The sequence below is a fragment of the Miniopterus natalensis genome, chromosome 2, assembly GCF_054644295.1.
Source record: "Miniopterus natalensis isolate mMinNat1 chromosome 2, mMinNat1.hap1, whole genome shotgun sequence".
Taxonomy (NCBI): domain Eukaryota; kingdom Metazoa; phylum Chordata; class Mammalia; order Chiroptera; family Miniopteridae; genus Miniopterus; species Miniopterus natalensis.
Genome location: NC_142082.1, coordinates 181,694,125 through 181,708,065, shown reverse-complemented (window position 1 = coordinate 181,708,065; position 13,941 = coordinate 181,694,125). Strand labels below are relative to the sequence as shown.

Below are 13,941 nucleotides of genomic sequence, written 5' to 3'. Positions count from 1 at the left end.
CCGTCCTCTTCTTCAGAGACTTCAATCACATGTATATTAGGCTGCCTGAAGTTGTCCACAGCACACTAATGCTCTTTTTCCCCCCACTTTTTGTTTTTATTCTTTTTACTGTTTCTTGTTAGATAGTTTCTATGTGAATGTATTTAAATTCACCAATCTTTTATTCTGCAATGTCTAATCTGCCACTAATCCCATCCAATGCACTTTTCATCTCAGATATTATAAACTCTAGAAATTTGATTTGGGTCTTTAATATCTTCCATATTTCTTTCTGCTTGACTTTTTGAATATTTGAAATACAGTTACAAGTTTTAAAAATATTGCTTATTAAATCTAATCTGTATCAGTTATGAGTTGATTTCAATCAACTCATTCTCTCCCTCACTTTGGTTTGTATTTACCTGGTGTTTACATGCCTGACAATCTTTGCTTGAATATCAGACATCTGAATTTTACTTTTTGGGGTGTTAAATATTTTTGTATTCCTATAAATATATTTGGGACACAGTTAAATTATTTTGAAACAGCCCGTTCCTTCTGGGTCTTGCTTTTAGGATTTGCTAAGCTGGACTACAGTAGTGTTTACTTTAGGGCTAATTATTCCCCACCGCAGAGGCAAGAACTCTACAGGGTGTCCCCAAAAGTGTATGCACACTTACAGCTGATAGCTCAACTGATAATTTTTCTTTTCAGATTTAATCCATTGGAACTAATAATTATTCAAAGTGTATGTACATTTTTTTGGGACACCCTATATTAGTACCACTACTGAGTCTCAATCTAATGATCCATGAATTATGAGGTATTCTGGTCTACAGAAATAGACTCTCTTACCTGCACTGTTTGAGTGCTAGACACTGTTCCTTCTAATCCTCTTAAATGAGCTCTTCCTCCTGCCCCAGCCATAAGTAGTTTCCTACTATGCATGTGCCCAAAAGTACTCTGCTAAATAATCAAGGTGAACCGTCCACAGATCTCCAGAGTTCTCTATGCCACTCTCCTCTCCAGTACCTTGTCCTTAGTACTCCAGTATTCTATCCTTAGTCTCCCCAGGCCCTCAGCAAAGTGGCCTCAACTGAGAGGGTCCACTGGGCTTTGCCTGGGTTCCCCCCCTTTCGTGCACCACAGGCTGGAAGCTCTCTCAAGCCAGTACACTGGGGTAGAGGGCTCAACTTACTTGTTTTCCATTTCTCAGCAATCACTGTCCTTCATTACCTAAAGTCCAGTGTCTTGTAAATAGTTGCTAAGTAAGTCTCACACACAAAGTCTCACCCACAAAGAACACATATTGTATAATTCAGTTTATATGAAATGTCCAGAATAGGCAATTCTGAGAGAGCGAGAGTACATTAATGGTTGCCTGAGAAACGGGACTAGGAAGTGACTGCTGATGGATACAGGGTTTCTTTTTGGAGTAATGAAAATGTTTTTAAACTAGATTATGGTGATGGTTGTACAACTCCGTGAATATACTAAAAACCACTGAACTATATACTTTAATTGGGTAAATTTTATGGTATATGAAACTTACCTTAATAAAGCTGTTCAAAAAAAGAAAAGAAAAGAAAAATACCCAAGGTAATTCTTATGCATACTAACATTTGATACACAGCCTGTGGTTCAGTTCTATACTTGGGTTTTTTCTCATTTCCCAGGCCCTAGCTATTCCTATATGCTGAGAACTCCCAAATATATAGCTTGATGTGTTTTCTCTCTCTCTTCCCCTCCCTCCCTCCCTCGCTCCCTATCCCTCTCAAACTTCTGAGTTCCAAAAATGCCTACTAAATATCTTCTTCTGGGTGCCTGAAGGTGCCTTGATATTTCAAAATCCAAACTCTCCATACAAACCCTGTTAAAAACAACAACAGTAACTACAGCTATAACTAATCCTGTACTATTTCCTGTATTACATGGTGTATCATTCAACCCACTGTTTCAAGCTAAAAAATTTAGACTTATCTCTAAATGCCCCATCCTATTCTCAAACATTTCTCCTATTAGTCCTCTCTTCCTCAGACACTGCTAGTGCCTGATTTCAAGCCTTCTTCAACCCTCGTGAGGAGACTCCTAACTCGTCTCTCCATGTTATCATAGTACTATGATGAATTCTACATTAACATCCAACATTCCAAATGTAATAAGGTTTTAAACAAAGAAAGGCAAAAAAATTAACAACCACAAAAACATAAATTAAGCTAAGACTGATGAAGTTAAAGTTATAATCTAATTTCTGATAACAGAAGACTCTACTTAATGCAAGTATAAAAAATGTTCTTTTATTATTTAGTTTGATTTCTAAACTGATAAACTATTCAATAATTTAAAAATTGAGAAAGCCAATCTTTTTTTTCCTCAGAAAGAAGGTGGAAACTAAGTTTATGACACAATAAAATATTCTATGTTGGTCTAATTACATGCTCGCCAAGTTCCAATTACAACTTAGCTTTCTAAGGAGAGAGTGCATTAGCCAGAGGATCCAAGAGTCCAATCTTCCTTAACGTTATAGTTCATTATACATTAATAAGTTAGGATCCTGAGGAAGGGTCTATGTGTACTTTGGAAATCCTGAGGTCTGTGTATCTTGGTTGCCCTGGGTGTCTATGTCTGTGTGTGTCTGGGGGAGATTCCTAGTGTGTGTGTGAATCTCAGACTCTGACTAACCCTAAATGAGATTCAGGATCTAGATGAATCTGATAAAAGTCTATAGGCTTCTGCTTTGGCTACAGAAAGAGGAGATATGGTAAGATGGGGAAAAAACACACAAGAGGACAAGATGATATCTATTCCTCTACCCAACCATGGACTATAGAGAGGGAGGATTCAGAAAGAAGCTCAGAGAGCTGATTTCACGAGGGACCCCCAAGACTCAGGGTACAAGCAGTACTTCCGTGAAGCCCAGCCCACAAAATACAGCAGAGCAGAGAAGGGGGTGGCCTCTCCAAAATTCAGTGAAACACTGCATGAGGCCAATGGGGCAGTGAGGGCTGGTCTAATAGGAATTCACAGGTATTTTTTCCCTGTCTTTAAAAAAAAGAAAATAATTTACTGATGTGAAATTCACATAACGTAGCCCAGCCGGGCATGGCTCAGCGGTTGAGCATCGGCCTGGGATCCAGGCAATCAGGGTTCGATTCCCGTCAGGGCACATGCCCGGGTTGCGGGCTCAATCCCCAGTCGGGGGTGTGCAGGAGGCAGCTAGTCAATGACTCTCTCATCATTGATGTTTCTCTCTCTCTCCCCCTCTCCTTTCCTCTCTGAAATGAATAAAGAGATATTTAAAAAAAAAAAAATTCACATAACATAAAGTAAACCATTACAGGGTGAGCAATTCAGTGGCATTTGGTATATTCACAGTGTTGTACAACCACCACCTCTATCAAGTTCCAAGGCATTTTCCTCACCCAACTAGAAACCTTATACCCATGAAGTACTTATTCCTCATTTTCCTTTCTCCCCAAAACACCAGTCTATGCTCTATCTCTATGGATTTAGTTATTCTGCATATTTCATATAAATGGAATCACCCAATATGTGACCTTTTGTGCCTGGCTTCTTCCACACAGCATGATGTTTTAATGGTTCCCACTGACACTGACGCCTTTCCACTTTTACTCTGGTGAAAGAATAAGCCTTCCCACAGTGACTACCAGTAGCAGGGGAAGCAAAAAAGGACTCCCCTGAGGAGGAGTCCAGTGCAGCCAATAATGCTACAGGTGCTGGGCACTGCCCTGGACACAGTGTGAAATACCCTTGGAACACCCGGGGAGGCCTAGACACAATATTGAAAGGAGAAAAAGGGAGGTGAAGTGAAGGTGGCACTGAGGGTTCCAAATAACCAGGCAGAGAAAGAAACAAGCAGATTTAGGACACAGAAGCAGATATAGAGAGGCATATGTAAATACACTAATAACTATTTATATACAGTGACAACAGTCCTCAAGGCTTTAGCTTGAAAAACCAAACCAAAGAAATTACCACTTAAAAATGTATAATAAAAAATGTCTAAAAGTAATCAGTGATGCCTCTGTGCAACAGGAATAAGGGCCAAACTTTTACTTTTTACTGTATGCACTTATTTGTTTTAATTTTTCAAATAAGTATATATAACTTGCGTAACAAAGCATTAAAAGATGAAGTGTTAGTATTCTACAAATTAATCATTAAGTTCTTTAAGAGGTCAGTAAAATCTGTTTTGAGTTTCTCATGTAGCATAACAAAAATGGATATTGAGAAGAAAAAAATCTCAATCTAAGGTGAAGGTCTAACTTAAATCAATCTAATTTATAAATTCACCTAAAACAAAACACCCACTCCACTCATTCACTACCTCTGTTGTTTCATTTCTACTCAAATTGTTCGCAACTTTAGTAATTCACTGACCTTGGAACCACTTTCTTCCGATACTTCTCCCTCATTGGTTTGCATGGGAACAGACTCTGTGCAAAACTCTGCAGAAACACACAAATACTGCCTAAAAGAGGTAGGAAGAGAAAAACACATAAGGAATTCAGTTCAGACATTTGTTTTTTCAAAGATTAGACTGAAATTCTGTTACTGAGACCATAGCTACAGTACAGTAAAGGCTTAAGTGACGTGTGTGTGTTGTGAGTGTCTGTCTGTATATATACGTGCATCTGAGGTGCAGAGGGAATTTTCCGCACCTTAGGAAGGACAGTTAGAAAAGGTTTAAGACACTGGAGTATTGAACAGTTCTAGATAATTTTCCTCTTTTTATTTGATTTTTGGCAGAGGTGATAGAGAAAGTCTTCAGTAACTCATATAGTACAAATACTAACCTGTCAGAAAGGATGCCCACCTAAGTAAAGCCATGAACTAATCATTATGCGGTAGCCAGTCGTACTGCCTGGATATTACGCTAGGCTACTGAAATTGGCTGGTTTTCTTAGGTTTATAATTTATGTTCAACACTTGTGGTATTTTATGATTGAAGTTAAGGTGTACTCTAATAATTTATCCTACTTGTTTTAAGAAAATTTTCTTAATAAACTATATGTCTATTAACTTATTTTTATATGAGAACAGGCTATTCATAGAGCAAGACAGTAAAAAGAAGGAATTTTTCCTCTAAGAATAAAATGAGTCAAGTAAAAATTTATTAAAATTTTATTAATTAAAATGTACAAAAAGGAAACTACTATAAGTTTAGGCAACATTCAAGTCAATTCATTAAATATGTAATTATTGAGGAATCATTACTCAAACTGACACAAAATAAATTGCTATTATAATATAGGTATGAATATTTGTAAATGTTTCAAATACTTTAAAAGGCTCATAGCTACATAATATAAGCTAAAAAGATGCTTCATAGTGTATCTTTTTGTGTGTGTGAAGAGAGATCTCTTTATGAATGCAGCACCTTGGGAGGTCTGGCGATCTGGTCCTGGTGCAGACTTCTCACTAACCAGTCACAAGACCCGAGGCCAAGAACGTAGTTCTGGGAACCTGTTTCCTCATCAGCTAGGGTTATCCAAATATCTACTGTGCTCATTTCACGAGGCTTTTTGGGAACTAATGTGTATTTATCTGATGTAAAATATAAAACTGGTACAGTGAAAGCTCTCTCAGTCAACCCCCATTCACTCATTCCAAATGAACTGACACTGCCCATTCCCTCTGTAAAACATAAGACTGATACAGCAAGTGAAACAGGTTTTCTCCAGCTGGTTTTAACCCTTGCCCGTTTATGACACTTGTTCAAAAACATAATTGCTCTTTCTATAAAAATTAAATTGATAGCACTGGAAAACTCAATTAACAAATCTAGAAAGATTTGGTATGCAAATTGCTTCACTAATGTCTTTAAGTTCTCATTCTGCTTCACTGAAATGGAGACTGTATTCCGTAGGTAATGCAGTATAGGCACAGCTAACCAAGAAAGGCACTGGTTATCTCTGTGCCATTTCCATTTGAATGTACTGGGAAAAGGGAATGCTTCCTCCCTCCCCCAAGGTCACTGCTGGCTCCTCTCCACCTCCACACACACTACTGCAGAGGAGGTACAGGACCTTATCTGAAAGGTGAGTTCAGAGGGAGAAACAAGATATGGGAGCTCTCTCTTCCTTTTGGAAGCCAGCTGTCCCTAGGGAGCACACATTCTCCTCTACTCCTGTCCCTATTAATGCAGGTCCCTCACAATTACCTGTGACTCGGTAAGTCTGATGAATTCTGAGGTTCAGTGTTAAGTTCACTTGCCTGCAGATGTCAGCTGCATTCTCCAATTTACCTTCATTTATAACAGAGATGATATTTTGGTCTCCCAAATGCCTTTCTCTTCTATCTTATTTCTCACTAGAGTGCTGTTATTGGCTCTCTCACAGGCCCTAACATATACTGCATGAGACTAGAGTCTTGATAAGTAGGCATGAAGTAAAATTTGGGGAGTAATATACATGTGGAATTTCTGAGACTTCTGTTGGGGCCAGGACTTAGGGCCTTGGTCTTTATTGAGGGGGCAAAGTGTTTTGACCTTGAAGAGGTTTACATTAGGCCATGAGTTTTTACAGTTGTACACTAGCTTTTAACTATTAAGGCCGAATTAGAAGCTTATAAACCACAGGCCACACCATATTTTGACCTTAGTGGTGACTGTAGCTATGACAACTTTGTCTTCAGGTAGTGGCGGTTTCTATAGAGACAGGCTGCATTATCAGCACATAAGCCTTAGCAAAGGCTGGGGGGCTTTGCCAGTTTCAGTGAAGAAACAAGCCACACTCTGCCATGGTGGCAGTACTGAAGGCTCATCTAAATGTCAGCTGCGCAAGTGGTCTCAGCATACACTGGCCACTCTGGCCTAGCAAGCAAATGCCAGCTGTGCTGGCCTCAGCAAAGAGAATAGGGTATTAGCAGGCTTGGGTGGTTTCAGAGCAGAAGGCTGCTGCCTGACCTTGAATTACGCAGGCACAGCTTTTCCTACGCAGGCATGGCTGAGGCAAAGATTAGACTTTAGGAAAAAAGGCTTTCTTCATACAGGCCTTTTAGATATTAGTGGTTAGAACAACTATTTGATGCATGTAAGCTGCAAGGTAGCCGAATTTGAAACAGCACATGAGCTATAAAACCAGTGAGCTTCTATGTTTAAATCGTTTGTGCAAGGCTTACATAGGCAATTCAAAGGGGAAATAGAAATTAAGAGGTTTCTCACAATACTTCATAGAGGGAAGGAAGGAAAGAAGAGAGGGAGGGAGGGAAGACTAGAGGTACGCAGGGAAGGAATGAACTTACAGAGGAAGAGAGGGAACTTGGTAGCTGGGGCTGCCACTGTAAGCCTCTAAATTTTGCAAAAAGGTGGTGATATTTCAAATAGTAATCCTTAAAAGAGAAGACAGTGTGCACTGGTTGTTGTTTTTATCCAGACATGGTAAAGGCATAGTTCCATACTTAACCTCTTGCTGGCAGATTGTTTCAAATTGGTGGCAGTGTCCAAGTCATAAATTCTGGACACTGGCATAGACTAACTGGGTATCTTGATGAGGCTCAAACCAAGAGGACCTCACCCATTCTTCCCTCCCTCCAGTACCAATGTGTCTCTGCTACAATCTTTAGCAAGGCTGAGTGATGCATTCACGGAACATAAATTTCACAGAAACACTGTTCTTGGGCTAGAGGTAGGCTTACTTTCTGAATTTGGTGGCTGTTGGCACAATGTTGAAATGATTTTCTTTAGCTCTGGAGTTCATAAAATTTATATACTATTCTGATTCATTTTAGAATCTTCTCGGGACAAAAATCTATTATTGGTCCCAAGAGAAGACCCGACAGAACAGTAGTTGGTAGTGGGGTGTTGTCCTTATAAAAGTGGGAGTAGGACGGTCCTGAGACCGCCTCTGCCCTAAAGGGATAGGCACACCCCAACTGACTGACATTTACTGTGTAAGAGACGAAAGCTGGTGCGTGTGAGAGGAGGAACCTTCTTCCTCACCCTTGATGCTCCCCTCCACGTAGGGCAGTAACAGTTTGTTTACTATTCCTGGTCTTATCATACCCGAGTCCTGCGGTAGGGGTGAAATGCCTGGTCTGATCAGTGAGCCCAGAAGAGGAAACTGTGCTTGGGGAGTCCAGCCCCTTCCCTTCCCTTTCCCTTGGGGGTACCTATTCTGCTCTGCTCCTTCCTTCCTTCTAGGTAGTGGGTCTATCCCAGACTAGTGCTGCTGAGAAAACCTGTTAAGTTCTGGAGTCCAGCATTAGAAAGCCAACTGGCCCTTAGAGATGAGCCAGTTCTCCAACGTCAACTTCTAGTAAACGTGAATTTTGTTTCCCACCTGGCCCTACCCCTTCATGCTCTCTTTCTATCAGTTCAGAATGCAAGCAAGCAGGAAATAGAATATCATTATTGGGTCCCCTTCAATTCCAATTTATATCTGAAACCTCTCCTCTTCAGAATTAAGTTCACTTTTCTGTGTCAGTCTTATCTTCCCAACTATCCCATTACCATAATATTGATAACAATTACTTCATAAGCTTTCCAGCACCATTTCTAGTTACTTCCAGTGCACACACTCCCCTCCAGTCAGGCACATCTCCCTTCCATTCTCTCCACACAACCGGCTAATTCCTACCTACGCAGCCCATGCCCCACTGGAAATCCCTTCCCTTCACCAATCCACATCTCCACCCTTCTAATACCCAGTCAATTTGTATTTCTAAAAATCTGTCCTGATTAACACCATATAACCTGCCTATTTACTACATGTCATGTCGATACCTCCTTTTATTTGTACTTCATTTAATTTGCTCTCATTCTTTTGTTATTTTGAAACTACCTTTAGTATTTTTAATGTTTCTTGATGACATTCTTGTTCGAAGGCATAGCTTATAATTATGTCTAAGGTTCTAGGTCAGTTTTACTGTCCCTTTGACAAAACGGAAGGAGAGTCAGGCAATGCAGAAGTACACGGTTAAGCCAGGGGTTCCACCTGGGAAGTGACAGGAGGTCCAGTGTATCGGTGCTAACAGAGTGGTGAAAAAGTCAAGGCAAAGTCCACTTAAGTGAAATTAACTGGAGGGGTGAATAAGTGGTGGTAAAGCTGTCAAAAGTGACGTGACAACATATGCATTTCCTTCCTGCTTCAGCACATCATTTCACAGAGCTGTCATCAGTTTGCCATACACAGTAAGTGACAGATAGTTGTGACCTGGCACAGTGCTTCAGCACACACAGGACAGGACTCAACAAATGTTAGTGACCAAATATGAATAATGTCATACAGCATGTGTGCTGGGTCTCCTCTAAAAGTTGGTAAATATGTTAATGTTTTCAAAGCCCTCCAGGATCTAGCCCTCACCTGTCTCTCCGGCGTCACTGGCCAGGCCTGTTTGTTCCTTTTGTTCCAGCCATACTCAACTACTTATAGCTTCACAAATATGCCAGATTGTTTCAGGTTTCCATGTCTATGTTCATATTACTCTCTCTGCCCTTTCCTCCCAATACTCCTCATTAAGATGCAGCTTTTTAGAAAGTATTCCCTGACCCATCTCTAGGTAGAACTGATGATTTCTTCTTCAGTGTCCCCAGTAGATCTTATTTGAATCCTATTATAGGATCTGCAACTTATTGGATTTCTTTGCTTGCACAGATGCCTTCCCTATTACACTGTCAACCCTTTGCTACCAGACACTATATCTCACATAGGCACAGTTTACTTAAATTGTGTACCTGTATTTAATAAGTATTCAATAAATGTCTATGTAAGAATGACTGAATTAATCAACTAAAGTCCTTTTCACTTAACCTGCAATATATATCAATTCAATAAACATTTACTGGGTACCAACCACATGCTAGATGGTGCTGGGCTAATGTGGTGCGGTACAATAAGCACTGGTTTTGAAGGGGCAAAATCATTACTCTGAGACATTTACTAGCTGTGTAATCTTGGGCAAGTCACTTAACTTTCTAATCTTCATTATTTTCACCCATAAAACTGGTCAGGAGGAAGTGTTATAAGGATTAAATTAAATACTATATGTATAGCACTGAGCAAGGTGTCCAGGAACAGCCAATAGGCACTAAAAAAACAATTCCTTTCCAAAGTCTCAACGGGTTTATAGTCTAGTAAAGGAGACATAATACAAGTAAATAACTCTAATGTAAAATAATGAATGCTTTGTTACTGTGATAATAACAGGTGCTCCTAGAACACCAATGAAAAGGCACAATGGGAAAGATACAAGGGTAGGAGTGGATGCTGCACTCTCCTCCCCCTTCCAAACGCGAAGCAAAGAGCAAAGTCTCAACCAGGGCACAGAGCTGGGAAGACAAACCAAGTGCCTGGGAAACAGAAAAGGGTTAACAGATAGGGATGCAGTAAAAGAAGCAGTAATGCTGACTGCACTTAAGTTCTGAAGGGGGTTTGCAGGATGACATCTGCAGCAACTGGGAGCCATGAGAGCTGTTGCAGCAAAGGAGTGACATGAGTAAATCTGTCATTTAGAAAGCTGACTCTGGCAGTAATGTGGACTAGACTACAGCAGGGGCAGACTAGGGACAGAGGAACTAGGAACATGCTCACATAAAACTGTGGAATTGCTAAATCCTAACAAATTCCAGCTTTAAAAAACTATGAGGACCAAGTGTCAGTGTAGATTTAAACACAAGTGCTTTTCAACGGGACCTACCAAAGTAGAAATGCAAAGGGCTGATGTGACGGACACTTTAAACACCCTCTGTAAGAATTCATAAAAGAAGCAATAAAGTCAAAATATACTTTTCTTCTTTTTAAGATGAAGACTCTCTCATTCATTACTAATACTGGGTGGGTATAAATTTTAAAAACTTACCTTTGACAGTATCCTGGGGCAACACACGCCCGTGAAGATGAATCTAGACTACATTCAGTGCAAAAACCAAAACCCTGAAAAGAGAGAAAAATCACAATGAGCCACACACTTGTAGTAAGACGCCGTGGCAAGTGGCAGAGAACAAATTCAGAATTCAGGCAGCCGAGTACCAATTCAGGCTCCTCCAGCTACCAGCTACTGATTCTTTGACTAACAGCCCAACCTCTCAAACCTCAGCTTCCTCCTTCAACACTGGGAACAATAACAGTATCTTCCTCAGAGGGTTCTCTGGAAGTTTAAATAAAATATGTATAGCCCTGGCTAGCAGGGCTCAGAGGCTGAGCTTTGACCTAGGATCCAGGAGATGGCGGTTCGATTTCCAGTCAGGGCACATGCCTGGGTTGTGGGCTTGATCCCCAGTGGGGGCACGCAGGAGGCAGCTGATCAATGACTTTCTCATCGTTGATGTTTCTATCTCATTCTCTCCCTCTCCCTTCCTTTCTCTGAAATCAATAACAATATTTTAAATAAAAAATAAAATATGTATAAAATACTTAGTACAGGGCAGCACCAACCACATGATCAATAAAGGCAAGTGGTTATTAAGAATGTGAACTGGAATATGCAATACTTGCTGAAGAAACATTAAAATCTATATTATACCTTTATTATTTATTTTACCTTATTTGCCCTATCAGAAAAATACCACATTACCTTTTCAACTTCTCCATTTGACATGAGAACATCTCATAATCACTTTAGATTTAATACTACATCCCAAACTGCCGTCTTCTTCCCCCACCCAGACCTCAGTCTCCATCTCCACTGTCTCAATCAAGGGTGCCATCCTCCACCCAGTTGCTGGTCAGAACCTCAGGTTCATCCTCGATTTCCCACTCAACCCCAGTCCTCTCACAGCCCATCAGCAAGTCCTGTCATTTCTGCTTTCACAATATATATCTCAGATCCACCCACAATCCTTCCCTTTCATTGCTATCATCATTTCTCACTTGTGAAGGCCTCTTCGCTGGCCTCCCAGAGACTATTCTTGTTCCTCCCTGATCCGTTCCCAAATAATGACTGGAATGGCCTCTTCAGAATCAAATCAGATCATACCAAGATGCTAATAAACGCAGTGAAATGTTTATTTCAAGACTGAATATCTCTTAATACATATTTATATATCTGTGAATATACAAATATATCAATAGTTATGAATAGACATTTAGAGACCCCAAGCCAGTCCCTTCATTTTACAGTGGCAAAAACAAATGTCAGAAGGATAATTCTGCTCAAGGTTGGACTGTGTGTATGTGAAGACGGGCGGAACAATGCCGGACAAGCCTAGCAGAAATGTATCTGTGATTAGCACCCACACTGTGTCAGAAAGCCTGTCACTGTTTGGAAGTTGGCCCCTTAGTTTCACAATCAATGTTTCTGTCCAAGAAAGTGCATTCCATTCCCCATGGCTACAGATTGTAAATTACAGCTTTAGTCCCACATTATGTCATAGTGTTTGAGGTGGTACTTTAGTGAAACTTGAAAACATATGCTGCTCCCTTATCTGTCATCACCTCTATGTTGGCTTATTTTTTCCAGTGTTTGAATAAATAAATCTCAGACAGAATTGTTTTGTAATGAGTATCAGTAATACTTTAATTATTATCCCTATCTTCCTACTATACACAATGCTGTCCCAGCAATCTTCTAAAAAGCAAATGTGACCTCTGAGTATATCACTGCCAGAATTCACTCAAGAGCTACCCATTACCTTTGGGGTAAAATTCAAGATCTCTCTTAGCTGCATCATCACTTCATGCTCTATTCACATGGATTGCACATGGTTTCCTTGCCCACATGATTTCCTTACACCAATGTCTTTGAGGACCCTTTGCCTAATTCCCTTCCACTACTCTTCTAAGATCTGCCTCAGGTGTTGTCTCTTGAAGTTTTCTGTACCCTCCCTGGCTGCACTAAGTGTTCCTCCTCTGAGGCAGGCCATATAATATTGGCAATATCCATGGGTGTGTTTCCTTCACTCAACAGGAGCTCCTTGACAGTAAAATCTGTCTTATACATCTTTGAATTTGGCATCGGGAAGGAGTTTAATAAACATAAGCTGAATTGAATCCTGACATGATCCCTATAACTCAGTACTCCAACACGGATGCCTCCCCACTAACTAGCAGTGGGGGAAGCAGCAGCAGCTAGCTGCAACTATCAAGATGGGTATGGCTCTCACGCAGAATGTGAACTATGTGGTTATGTGTGACCCTTAGCACCTCAGAGACAGACTGGATTCTTTAATTTTTTTTGCCAACCACAGACTATCAAGATAACAACCCTGACTAATTTTCAGTTCTCTATTCTGATTAGTTTCTGCCCAGGCTAAACAGTACTGCTTCTCTAGACTTATCTTCATAAAGTAGCTCATTATTACATATCTTGTTAACAGACAAGCTTAGGACACAGTGGCCAGCTTCGTCCTTTGCCTGCTTGGCAGCTGGTCCCAGACGCTGACGTTCAGTAAGAGAAAAGGGGAGAGGCAGGCAAGGGAAACTGGGCAGTGTTCCAAGGACTCTGGAAACCAGCTTCATTACTCTCTCGGCAGGGCTGTGAACCTCTGTATCAGATGTACTCACACTCAAGATAAACATAAAATTTAATTCTAAAATCAACATTTGAAATGATCTAGTTGAAGTTACCTATAGCACTTTTTCCTTCTAAGGCCTGAGTAACGGCGAACGCCGTCAAACATCATTTTGAAACATTCAGAATTATTTACTGCCATCCTGCTACCTGGTCACACACAGCCGCAGCAGTCCACTATGTGAGCTGCTTGTTTTCTCTCTTCTCCTGCAGAATAACCAGGTTGGTCTTGGACTTCACATAGGAATTGGGAAGGTTCAGTGGTTCTTGGGCTAAATCAACTCCCAGGACCTGCTAAACTGCAAGTAGATTTCCAGAATTCCTCCACAGCCAAGCACCTAACTAAACTTGCAGGATGTAATTAAAACTGAATCTTTCCTAAGGAACACAGTAAGTTAAAAAAATGCATATTCAATAAACTCTATTTACTAATATCACCTCCGATACGGTAAGGTTTAATTTTCAAACTTGGTTATTCAGCATAATTCTTTT

General features: G+C 40.4%; 1 protein-coding gene across 3 annotated transcripts in view; it reads right to left on the bottom strand.

Moving 5' to 3' along the window:
* TNRC6B (trinucleotide repeat containing adaptor 6B) overlaps nucleotides 1–13,941 on the bottom strand; it is a 203,752-nt gene that overhangs the window by 145,143 nt on the left and 44,668 nt on the right. For 2 of the 3 annotated variants that reach the window (XM_087814937.1, XM_016205300.2), the window contains exons 2-3: nucleotides 10,801–10,874; nucleotides 4,381–4,471 (exon numbers count right to left, since the gene is read on the bottom strand). In XM_087814937.1, coding sequence (XP_087671063.1) covers nucleotides 4,381–4,425 — 45 coding nt within the window. In that variant the 5' untranslated portion in view covers nucleotides 4,426–4,471; nucleotides 10,801–10,874. Of the gene's footprint in view, nucleotides 1–4,380; nucleotides 4,472–10,800; nucleotides 10,875–13,941 lie in introns of those variants that run through there. The other variant, XM_087814936.1, reaches the window with a different exon arrangement.